The sequence below is a fragment of the Pseudochaenichthys georgianus genome, chromosome 19, assembly GCF_902827115.2.
Source record: "Pseudochaenichthys georgianus chromosome 19, fPseGeo1.2, whole genome shotgun sequence".
Lineage (NCBI taxonomy): Eukaryota > Metazoa > Chordata > Actinopteri > Perciformes > Channichthyidae > Pseudochaenichthys > Pseudochaenichthys georgianus.
In genome coordinates, this window is record NC_047521.1 from 21,060,679 (window position 1) to 21,073,416 (window position 12,738).

General features: G+C 47.1%; 1 protein-coding gene across 3 annotated transcripts in view; it reads left to right on the top strand.

Annotated features, from left to right (window-relative positions):
* Positions 1 to 1,478: 1,478 nt before the first annotated feature.
* LOC117464719 (voltage-gated potassium channel KCNC1-like) overlaps positions 1,479 to 12,738 on the top strand; it is a 58,846-nt gene continuing 47,586 nt past the window's right edge. For all 3 annotated transcript variants that reach the window (XM_034107338.2, XM_034107340.2, XM_034107337.2), the window contains exons 1-2: positions 1,479 to 1,979; positions 10,751 to 11,438. In XM_034107338.2, coding sequence (XP_033963229.1) covers positions 10,818 to 11,438 — 621 coding nt within the window. In that variant the 5' untranslated portion in view covers positions 1,479 to 1,979; positions 10,751 to 10,817. The remainder of the gene's footprint in view (positions 1,980 to 10,750; positions 11,439 to 12,738) is intronic.

Consider the following 12,738-nt stretch of genomic DNA (forward strand, 5'->3'; position numbering starts at 1 on the left):
GAGGTGTTCTCTTCACGGATGAATCCCGGTTTTCACTGTTCAGGGCAAATGGCAGACAGCGTGTGAGGCGTTGTGTGGGTGAGCGGTTTTCTGATGTCAATGTTGTGAATCGAGTGGCCCATGGTGGTGGTGGGGTTATGGTATGGGCAGGCGTATGTTATGGACGACGAACACAGGTGCATTTTTTTGATGGCATTGTGAATGCACAGAGATAACGTGACGAGATCCTGAGGCCCATTGTTGTGCCATTCATCCACGACCATCACCTCATGTTGCAGCATGATAATGCACGGCCCCATGTTGCAAGGATCTGTACACAATTTCTGGAGGCTGAAAACATCCTAGTTCTTGTATGGCCAGCATACTCACCGGACATGTTACCCATTGAGCATGTTTGGGATGCTCTGGATCGGCGTATACGACAGCGTGTTCCAGTTCCTGCCAATATCCAGCAGCTTCGCACAGCCTTTGAAGAGGAGTGGACCAACATTCCACAGGCCACAATCAACAACCTGATCAACTCTATGCGAAGGAGATGTGTTGCACTGCGTGAGGCAAATGGTGGTCACACCAGATACTGACTGGTTTTCGGACCCCCCCAGACCCCCCCAATAAAGCAAAACGGCACGTTTCAGAGTGGCCTTTTATTGTGGCCAGCCTAAGGCACACCTGTGCAATAATCATGCTGTCTAATTAGCATCTTGATATGCCACACCTGTGAGGTGGGATGGATTATCTCGGCAAAGGAGAAGTGCTCACTATCACAGATTTTTTCAGATTTGTGAACAATATTTGAGAGAAATGGTTATTTTGTGTATATAGAAAATGTTTCAGATCTTTGAGTTCATCTCATGAAAAATAGGAGCAAAAACAAAAGTGTTGCATTTATATTTTTGTTCAGTGTATGTTGACTGTCTTATTATACCATATAAATTGTGACATTTTTAAAAGATCCCTTCATATTTTTTTGAAAACAGACAGTGCTTTTACAGCAAAGATAACTTCAACTAAAGCAGTATCCTATCTTCTTGTTATAATTAGGCCTATTATTGAACACATTACTTCACATTCCCTGTCATATTCCCACCTGCTCCTCTGCCACCACATGACTGCTGATGTCAGACAAGAGTCAAGGCTGGGAACCTGTAGACAAAATGGTGCGTCCGTCCAGCAGAGTGAGCAAGTGTGGGCTATAGTGAGGAAAGAAGAAGGGGGGGGGGGAGACGGGAAAAACAAACAATTAAACATATGATTAACAAGAAACACACAGCCTTTCCTCTTATAGCCCTGTTGTGTGTATTTTTTTTTACAGCATATGTATTTATGGAGTTTAGCAGCCATATGAGAAATTAGCCTCTGTATTCACCGGGGTCCTCCCACCCCTCTGTCTTGTTCTCTAATCCGCCCACATGTATCGTCTGAGGAAAAAGGTGACGCTCCTCCAAACGAACAGAGAGACACTGAGGGAAAGGCAATGAGAGAGGTGTCTACAGGCTCCATTGAAACATTTGCAAGAGGAAGAGCTGAATGGTAGCTACACCCTGCGCCTGGAAGCGTAGAGACACTGTAACAAAGGCTGCCAATTATCTTTTTGTTTGCAATAACAAAGAGGTGGGAGAGGGGGCTTTGAAATAGAGGGAAACAGCAACAAACATATTTCTGTGGGACTTCTGCATAATTTCACCCGAAAGACTCATCCCTTTTGCCATCATCAGCATGCCATAGGCTATAAGTAACGTATACGGCAATAACGGTGCCAACACGAGATTTTTTTGCGACAGACGCGCGCAATCCTATTTTGATTTATTCTTATCGTGGGGAGAAAGAAAACAGACCAGCTGAATGCCTGCGAGAATCTGGATACTCTGTGAAATCATAAGAAAAAAGCGATCCAACAAAGAAAACTACATTGTGATTGATCTTTAAGCTTGATGTGCGCGTCTCTGCACGCACTCGAAACGAACCTGAACCACAAGCAAGTGAGTATTATCCGTGTCTGTGTATATGTCTGTATTTTGGTGGCTATTTTATGCGTTATCCGTCTAATAATAGAGCATTTATTGGCCAGCTCTGAAAGAAGCAAGAAAAAAAGCGTCTAGCCTACATTCAACAAGTATCGTTTTATCTGCGATTAATTCTTCCTTGTAACCTGTTATGATCCGGAGGAAACAGAATGTGTGAAAGATGTTCAAATGATATTCATAAACCTCTATACTGTTTGTATTGCTATTTCTAGCTGCTTTTACACAAAGAGAGCCGCACTTTTACACAGTCAGATGTCATTTATCCACTCACATGACGCCTACAAATGTCATTTTATAACATTCCCTCATTGCACAAATTGTGGGTGTTTCCCCATCTACACCACTAGATCAGAGCAGTTTCATGCCTCTGGTGTGTGCGTGTGTGTGTGTGTGTGTGTGTGTGTGTGTGTGTGTGTGTGTGTGTGTGTGTGTGTGTGTGTGTGTGTGTGTGTGTGTGTGTGTGTGTGTGTGCATTCCTCCTGGCATCATTGTCTGTGTGAGCCACTGTTTCTGTCTGTGTGTATTGCTTTGTGCATTTGTGGGCATGCATTTGTTTTGCATGTGCCATCAGTGTGTGTGTTGGTGGCGTGGCAGCACTATGGTAAGTGTCAAGGCCTGAAATGGAGGTTTGCTAAATAAGCCATAAGAGGGACTGACACAAACACACACATATAAACACACACACACACACACACACACACACACACACACACACACACACACACACACACACACACACACACACACACACACACACACACACACACACACACACACACACACACACACACACACACACACACACACACACACACACACACACACACACACACACACACACACACACACACACACACACACACACACACACACACACACACACACACACACACACACACACACACACACACACACACACACACACATTAGAAAAGGTGTGAGGAAGAGATGAGCAGTCGAGCAGAACCACAGGAAGGACATAGTGTCCAGGAAGTCTATGGGGGCAGTTAAATGTCTAGACGGGGTCTTTCTCCCTACAACCCCCCACCACCACACCAACATCCCCCTGCATCACACACAAAGTAGTTTCATAACGCCTCTTCTTCCTATACTTTTCCAACACATGCATTTCCTTTTTGTTCCTTCTGTCTCCAGCATGCTTTCTCCCTGATGGGAACTCTCTTCTTCCATTTGCTTTGTCTCTCCTCAATCCTGCATTATGAATCTACAGCTATTTTTAGATTGAGGGTAACCCAGAAAACACCCATTCGATTTCAGCAACAAAAAAAGAAGCCTCCCCAGTAGTGACAGTGGCATGCTGTCAGTGGATCTCATTGGTAGAGTAGTGATGGGGCTTCAAAAAAGGAGGGTGCTGGTGTTGAAGCAACAGAAGGGGGAATAAATCTATTTTGAGGTTGTGATTTAATTACGCATCCGTCGTGTCCTGGGTGTGTGTTCTTGCTTCTGACCCTTCCTCTCTCCTTGTGCGTGCTGGTTCCTCTCCTCTCTCACGTGTTCATGCCCAGCTTTCAGACAACTTTTCCCCCTCTATCTTTTTAACTAATCCATCCCCTGACCCAGCTGACTCAGTGTTTTCAATCCTTGACCTTGAAACTCACCTCAAGCTCACCTCTCGTCTCCTTTCTTCCTTGTCCTCCTCTTTTTATTTCCTCAAGTTCAAGCCCAACTTCTCTCCTAATCTGTGACTTCCCGTAGCCCTCCTCTTTGTCTAATTGCTCGTGCACAGGTCAGGAGTCAGGAATGCTTATTCCCCCGTCCCGTTTGTCTTGCCCTCTGAGCCACATCATTGCACTGCAGTATAATGACGGTCCTAATCGTGCTGGGAGGGCGGCATTATTCATTAGTAGCAGGCAGGTTTAAATGATATAAGAGAGTAGAGAGGTGCGGAGGTTCACGCCATGTGCTCCTGCTGCCAATCCTCCAAGAACACGGAATACTGAGGGATAATAGCTGGGATTCATCCAGGTCCAATAATAGCCTTCCTTCCCGACATGAAACATTATATCATTGAGGTTTTTTTCCTGCACTCAGTGCTGTTTCGGGATTTTCCTGACCTCTCCTAAACCAATCACTGGTCCTAGAAGGTAGCCTTGCCTCCTTCTGTCACCAGTGGAGTCTCAGTGGGTAAACCCATACACACTCAACACTCATTCTCCTGTTGGCAGGACTGATTTTAGTCATGGACCCTGGCTGAGCGTTCAGAGCTCTCTTACAGGCTTCATTTCTGCCAGCCTATTCCTGAAAATGGCCTTATGTATTAATCATCCCCGGCCAGCTAAAAGGAGCAACCCAGGGTCACATGACTCTTTTATTTCTCCTAAAGTAGAAACAAAGTGTTGCGAGGGGATGGTAGCATGAGATTCTGGATGAAGATGCAATAAGGGGGGGGGGGGGGGGGGGGGGGGCACCAAACCCCCAGGGGAGTGTTGTTGCTGAAGTGTGTGTGGCTTGGTCAGCCCCAGGACATCTCCACGCTGGTTTGCTGAGTAAAGGAGCTGCCATTTCCCTTTCTGCTTGCTTAATTGATTGGCTGCTTAATTCATGTTTTGGGAATTGGACACTGGTGAGCTTTGTTATAAGGAGAACGTGTTTGTTCTCCTGTGTGTGCATAACCAGATTTGGGAATACTGACTCACTGTACAACCTCACTCTCTGTTTTTCTTTGCAAACACACCCTTTTTTTTAACTCCATTCATTTATGATATTCTATTAAAAAATGCATTTGCATTCGTATCATCCACTTCACACGCCTCCTACCTCTCCCCAGCATCCTCACACACTGCACACACCAGAATCCTATACACTGTGAGGCTCAATGGCAATTTGAGGGGGGGAGAGGACACTGTGTGGTGTGACACCGCACTAAAAGGGGAGGTGACCGCAGTGATTCCACGGCGATGCAGTGCCTCACTTTCTCCTGTTGGGGTCTCCTCGATACTGGGGAGTGAGAACGAGAGAGGAGAAGAGAGGAGAGGGAAGATCAGGTAGAGATGAGGGGGAGAGGAATGAGGAAAGGAGGGAGGGAGGAAGGGGGGTGATATGGGTGGAACAGCGTGAAGCCTTGTGGTTACATCCTTTGATGAGGTAGCGGGTGGGAAAAAAAATGGCTGCGCACCAGAAACACATACGTAATTATTGCTATCTCTCTTAAACACACACACACACACACACACACACACACACACACACACACACACACACACACACACACAACACACACACACACACACACACACCACACACACACACACACACACACCACACACACACACACACACACACACACACACACACACACACTCACGCACACACACGCACACGCATACATTACACACTTGCCTGCTAAGCCCTCCTTGTCCCCAGTGCACGTTTGCCATGTATTTTTTCACCTCCTTGTTTCCTTCCTCTCTCTTTATCAATCCACTGTTTCCATTCTTCTTATTAGTATTGCAGACCATCTCCAGCCCCTCCTCCTCCTGCTACACCTTGACAGCCATTCAGGTGCTCTCCTGAGCCACTGCAAGGTCTTTTTTTGTCTTCTCCGTCTCCTCCCCCCACCTTTTTTTTTCTCCCCTCTTTCATTTCCCCCAGGGTTGCTCATTCTCCTCTACCTTTCCTTTCACTTTCTCTCTCTGTCTGTCTATTCTCAACCCTCATTCTCCATCTCTTCTCCCCCCTCTGTGATGTTTTTTTTTTTAGCTTTTTCCACCAACTGCTGGGTCTGTTCCACATAGTCAGCAGCACTCCTCCAAATGTCCTCCCTTGCCTTCTCCTTCTGTCTCTCCCCCTCTAGTGTGCGCTCTCCTCCCATCCCCCCGGTTACTGCTGCTGGTACCTCACAGTCAATGCATCCCATCATCCCGTGCTCCCTCCCCCTTCTTGCTGCAGTGTTTCTGCTAATATATATTAGCGTCAGTGCAGCCCTCGTGCAAATGCCACGCGCACACTCTTTCTTTCTATCTGCCCCTTTCTCTCCATCCGTCCTCCACTGCAGAAATCATCTATCTCCCTAAAGGGCTCATCACCAACGAGCCTTATTTCTGCCTTGAATGGCTTTTCTTAGGCTGTTTTGTTGCAGCCAGGTGAGTGTGTGTTTGTATGCGTCTTCCTTCCTCCCTCCCTCCCTCCCTCCCTCCCCTCCTCTTTCCCCGTGTGTGTGTGCAGTGGTGAGGTAGTAGTAGCAGGGTGGCGCAGGACACGGTGGCCAAGGCAGGAAATGCTGCAGGAGAGAGAAAGAGAGGTGCTGCTGGAGATTGTTCCTCCTCTCCCCCTTACCTCCCCTCCCACTTCCCCCCTCAGCCTCTTCCTCATGCTTCTTCCTCCACCGCTCTGTGCTCTTTTTTTTAATCTTCGCTGGATCTCAACTTCCTTCCTCCATTTTGCAGCACCTTCTTTAGCCTCCCCCCTTCTCTCTGGTGTCTTTGTGTTTTTCAAGCAATTGCACTCCTGACAGTGATTCAAGTGCCGAGGCTGGCTCTTAAATAGATGTGCTTACTTCCACGGTTTTAAGCTCAAACCCTCAAACTGCGCACTAAACTGACATGCAGCTCCAAAGCACTAAACTGAAATGCAGCTCCAAAGCACTAAACTAAAATGCAGCTCCAAAGCACTAAACTAAAATGCCCTCAGCTAATCAAGATCAGGCCATGTTCACAACTCTCACTCAAACTTTAACATTGGATATGATATCTTCTCAGCATAGGCAAGAAGATTCCATATCCAAGTCAATCCCAAATGAGTTTTAAAAATAACACTTAAGTACATTTAAAAAAATCAATAAACTCACCCCACATGACTCAGGGGGAACACAACGGCATTTAACCGCAGTTATAGACTTGTGGCTGTCTGCGTATAAAATATTCAGCAGTTCAACCAATAAGCTACAGCTGCCCGTGAAGTAGAAATAAGAGGCACGAGGGAGTTGCAAAGTGAATCCAAAAAAAGTAATCCGAGGTATAAAAGTTCCACGGCTGCGATCTTCGGAGCTGGTTGTGGAGAGTTAAGTGTCCTGTTAGAGTCCCAGGGAGAGAGCGCCGCTGTCCAAGGTTCTGAAATATAAGCAGTCCCCGCTGGAAAGACCCACAGGATGGAGATGTCTTTACACTCCGCCTGCCTGACTGACTGCCAAACTGTTTTAAATCAGATTGCAAGTTATTACTTTCCTTATTCAGCTAAATGAGTCCTGTTGTCTCTTGTAGTTGTAGAGATGAGACTGAACTGCTTGAGCAGAATGATGCAGTACGACTCTAAAACTCATGAGTGCAGGTTTTTTTTTTGTCGAGCAAGCAGATTTGATGGTCCTGCCGCAAGCACTTTGAATATTTGAGAAAAAGTAGAAGTATAAGGTTCAGTTTCTGGATTTTTCGAACCCGCGCACATGCAGTACATCCATTTTAGTTTTGTTCGAGAGCTGCGCTTGCGATTGTATAACAGTTGTTTTGCTCTGATGTTTCCAAACTCTGACTGCAGTCCCATGCAATAGCCTTGGTCTTAGTAGATCTTACCTGAGATGTTGTTAAGTCCGGGAACTTCAAAAGTGAAACAAATATAGTTTGTACCAAAAAAAAATTGTTTGTACCAAAAAAAAAATCTGAAAGAAAAATTCAATCTGAAAAAAAAGAATCTTAATGTCAACAGAAGATCTGAAGAAAAAGAGAACCAGCTAACTTTTCCATGAACCAAAAGTTGTTTCTGAGTTGATGAAATGAGCAAAACAACAGAGAGAAACACAAGTAACATGAAAGAAAAGGAAATACTGCAGTGTCCTACATGCAGGGAGAAAAGTCTGGGGGGAGAGCGCTGAAGAGAGTTGACCCAAAGTGAAGGAAGCTTACTTTGGGATGGGGAAGAATGGGACAGCAGGATGAGTGAAGCAAAAGAGGGGAGAAATAAAAGAGAAATGCATAAGAGTGAAATGCAGAATAGGAAGGTGGAAAAAGGGGGGGGGGGAAGAGGAGAAGAATGAGAGAGAGGGGCACTGGATGGGAATAGGACCGTGTTGTGAGAGGAGGGAGAAATGAAGCCTTGATTCCCCTCCTTCACTGAAATGTGATTCCTTTATGCGGAATATGAGAGCGAGCGAGGAAGAGAAAGTGAGGGAGAGAGAGAGAGAGAGAGTAGTAGGATGGAGAGGGGGAGGGCCAGTGAGAGCTCGCAGGGGAGGAGGGGGAAGGAGGGCGAAGGAGGGGGAAGGAGGGGGAGAGTGGTGCATTTCTTTGAATAGAGAAAAAGGTTAACAACATAGATGTGGCGCGTGTACGGGCTTGCTGTGAACGCGTGCCTGTTGTGAAGCACCGAGACCCCCCCCCCCCACACACACACACCCCCCCGGATGGTAACACAGCTCGCGGGCGGATCATTTGACCCTCGCTGGGAGAAGGAGATGAGGGAGAGAAGGAGACGAGGGAGAGAGCAAATAACTCTGGCTTTTTACTGCAGCAGAATTCATTCACTTTTATAGTGCACTCCTTTTCGACTCTCTTCAACCCCCTCCCTCCATCAAGAGGGGAGAGACACTAGCTGCTCCCTGTAGGGAGAGTGAGAGTCACTTTCTGTTCCTCCACATCTCTCACTTTGGATCTCTTTGTCATCCAATCTTCAGGTCTTTCTCTGAGCATGCTTGTTTTCCTTTTCGATCCTACCATTAAACATCTGATGTATGGCCTTCCTCTCCCTCTCTCTCCTCTCTCCTTCTGTCACCCTCCCTCTCTTCCTCTACATGTCTTCACACACACACACACACACACACACACACACACACACACACACACACACACACACACACACACACACACACACACACACACACACACACACACACACACACACACACACACACACACACACACACACACACACACACACACACACACACACACACACACACACACACACACACACACACACACACACACACACACACACACACACACACACACATGGAGAGAGTGCATAGGAGAAGTGGCAGAGAAAGCATTGCCATAATTGTGCATCGCATGAATCTCGGTGCGGTCGGAGGGGGCTGCAGCAGTGTGTGTAGCACGCACATAGGCCGATTGAGGAGATCTAACATTAGCACGGACACCACACTCTCGGGAGGCAATTAACAAACACGCACACGCACACACACACACACACACACACACACACACACACACACACACACACACACACACACACACACACACACACACACACCACACACACACACACACACACACACACACACACACACACACACACACACACACACACACACACACACACACACACACACACACACACACACACACACACACACACACACACACACACACACACACACACACACACATACTCACAAACACACACACGTTGCTGCGCCACCCTACGTCAGAGAGGCATCCTTGGGAAAAAGGGGGGGGGGACAACCAGTGAAATGGAGCCCCATGTTCCCCCTTATCCTCATCTTTCTGTCACTCTTCCTTCCTCACACACTCTTAGCCAAATGAGGGATGGTTGCAGGTGGGGAGGGATGGAGGGGAAGGGAAGGGGGGAGGCTGATCAAGTCTGGAAGTGGCCCAATTAGGGAGAGGATTTGAATGAACACTGACATGAGCATCGACCAGATCAATTCAGACATAGTTTAAGGGAAAGCATGGAATGAAGGATGGAAACATTCATTGGAGTCACATCCAAAGCACCATTTGGAGCCCAGCATGCACACGATGCCCCTTCGCCCCCTCCAAATCGGACAATAAGTGTCTGTATTTGGTTCTTAGCAAGAATATAGAAATGGGAGAGAACCAGACTGAAAACAGTCTGGTTCTGTATTTAAAAAACAAAACAACTAACGGATGTTTACCATTTCATGTGGCAGACTATTTCCCCCTCCGAATCGGACAACAAGTGTCTGTATTTGGTTCATTTTGGGGAAGCAGCACAATCTTTTGCACAAGAAGGGCACTTGTCGTTGACAACAATCTCCTGACAAAGGACCATTTGTAGCCCAGCATGCACAAGATGCACCTTTGCCCCCTTCAAATCGGAAAACAAGTGTATTTGGTTCATTTTGGGGAAGCAGCACAACGAGAGCCCCTCTCCCTGATGGTCATGTCTTCTGCGATACTGTGATAAACATAGACACACACACACACACACACCACACACACACACACACACACACACACACACACACACACACACACACACACACACACACACACACACACACACACACACACACACACACACACACACACACACACACACCACACACACACACACACACACACACACACACACACACACACAGCACACACACACACACACACACACACACACACACACACACACACACACACACACACACACACACACACACACACACACACACACACACACACACACACACACACACACACACACACTGTGGTGTCAACATCAGCTTGTCAGGGTGCTGACTCATAACCTTGTCCACCTGCTGCCATCTGTTGCCCTAATAAGTTGAGGGTATCCTTCTGCTGTGTCAAAAACTACTTTGCCACCCCTCACATCCCCCCCACCCCCCCTCTCACTGCACCTGCACAAGGTCGTTTGATTATCAAGGGACTAATTGCACATACAGCTGGCATTGCTGCGTGATTGTTAATGTGTATTGCAATGTTGATCATCCACGTCTATGTCTCCCTTCTGCTAACAGTTCTGCCCTTTTTCTCTCCCCGCAGACTCCTCAGACTCCTCCCTCCTCCTCCCTTCGGTTTCTCTCATCCTCTCCCTCCCCCCCGGTCCTCTATGCTCAGTTCGGTGTGTGTATCCTCTTATAAAGGGCGCAAGGGTGGGAACAAGTCGTCCAACAAAGCATGTTACAGCGCAGACATGACTTGTCCGTCGGAAAGCGAGAAAATCGTGATAAACTGCGGGGGGGTGCGGCATGAGACTTACCGGAGCACCCTAAAAACGCTGCCTGGCACCCGCTTATCGTGGCTCACCGAGCCGGACGCGTTCAGCAACTTCGACTATGACCCCAAATTAGACGAGTTCTTCTTCGACCGCCACCCGTCAGTGTTTTCCTTCATCCTCAACTATTACCGCACCGGGAAGTTGCACTGTCCCAACGATGTGTGCGGTCCCTTGTTCGAGGAGGAGCTGGCTTTCTGGGGCATCGATGAGACAGATGTGGAGGCGTGTTGCTGGATGAATTACCGGCAGCACCGGGATGCGGAGGAGGCGCTGGACAGCTTCGAGAATCCAGAACCGGACGCCCCGGACGACGAGCCCGCGCTGAGCGGTCCGGACGGGGACTTGAGAAGACTGTGCATGCAGGAGGACGCGAGGAGAGCGGGCTGGTGGAAAACCTGGCAGCCCCGAATATGGGCTCTGTTTGAAGACCCGTACTCCTCCAAATATGCCAGGGTGAGTTCCCCACGTCTCTCCTGCAACTTGTTAATGTGCTGTTGCATCTTCTGCATCATGGTGTCTGCTTGGGTCATGATAAGCTTTGTGTTTTTAATGTGCTGTCCACATTATCATTGAAACCAGTCCTCCATAATTAATTACAGTCTGACTGTGGACATGTGTGTATTCCCTGAAGGGATAACTTGCATACAATGAAATGATATGGACTTACTGATATTGAATAATGAATGCTGATGGCATAAGGAAAATGGTATGGCAGCTATATGGGAACTGGTTGATATAACTACCAGAGATGTTGTCAAACACATCACCTCTATGTCTTTTACTTGATGTATCACCTGTTTCAGAGAGCTGGCTTCACACTGAATACCGTTTTATTGCCATCATAATTCCTATGCTTCTTGAGGTTTGATACATATCTGCCTCTGAAACGCGGCATCCGCTGCGCCTGCTGCATCCAAACGCCTTCATTAGGTCATATTTGTCCGTTTAGGATGCACATCAATGCGCCGTATCTCATGGGAGTCTTATTTATTGTATCACTGCACTGAAGCTGCTCATACGACACCGATGTGTCAGTGTTGAAATGCATGTCTCTCCCCACATTTGCCCTTGGTATTGCTGGAGTCTGCTGGGCTGTTTTTTTGTCTTTCTCCCATTTCCCATTTCATAGCTCTTACGCACAACTTGATTCTATTTTCGATTACCCTTTTATTGTTTTCATGTAAATAGTAAATAATTCACCTTCCAAAAGCAGACGTTTGATGGCATTTGATCATACAGGTGTACGAGTAACAAGTACCCCTCACTGTGGTTTTGATCCGTGTTGCATGAAAACAGTAACAGTGGGCTTCTGTTTTATTTTTCTAAGACCCTCTAGTTAAAGACAAATCCAGCTGCTTGATCACAACTGCTTTGATTTGTGTGTTAGTGATGTAGTTTGATCATCCCTGTCTTTCCCCCCTGTCTGTGCTTTTGTTGGTCGTGTGTTGCTGTTATTGAGGGTGTGTGAGGACCCATAGATTGTGTAAATGCATGCAGTCTGTTGCTGCACATGCAACACCAGACAGTCAGCAGACACCTGCAGTGCAAACTCATACCATCAGGCTGAAATTAGCTGTGGGAAAAAAGTATATTAATGCACACTCCGCAACACTTACTGTATCTACAATCACTGATAAAGACAATATAGCTGCACACACAGGCTCCTATTGTCTGGCACCAGCTAGATCTGCATACCTGGATTCAGTTCCCTCTGAAGGAAGGGGAAAGTGACAGACAGTCTGCTGTAAGCCAC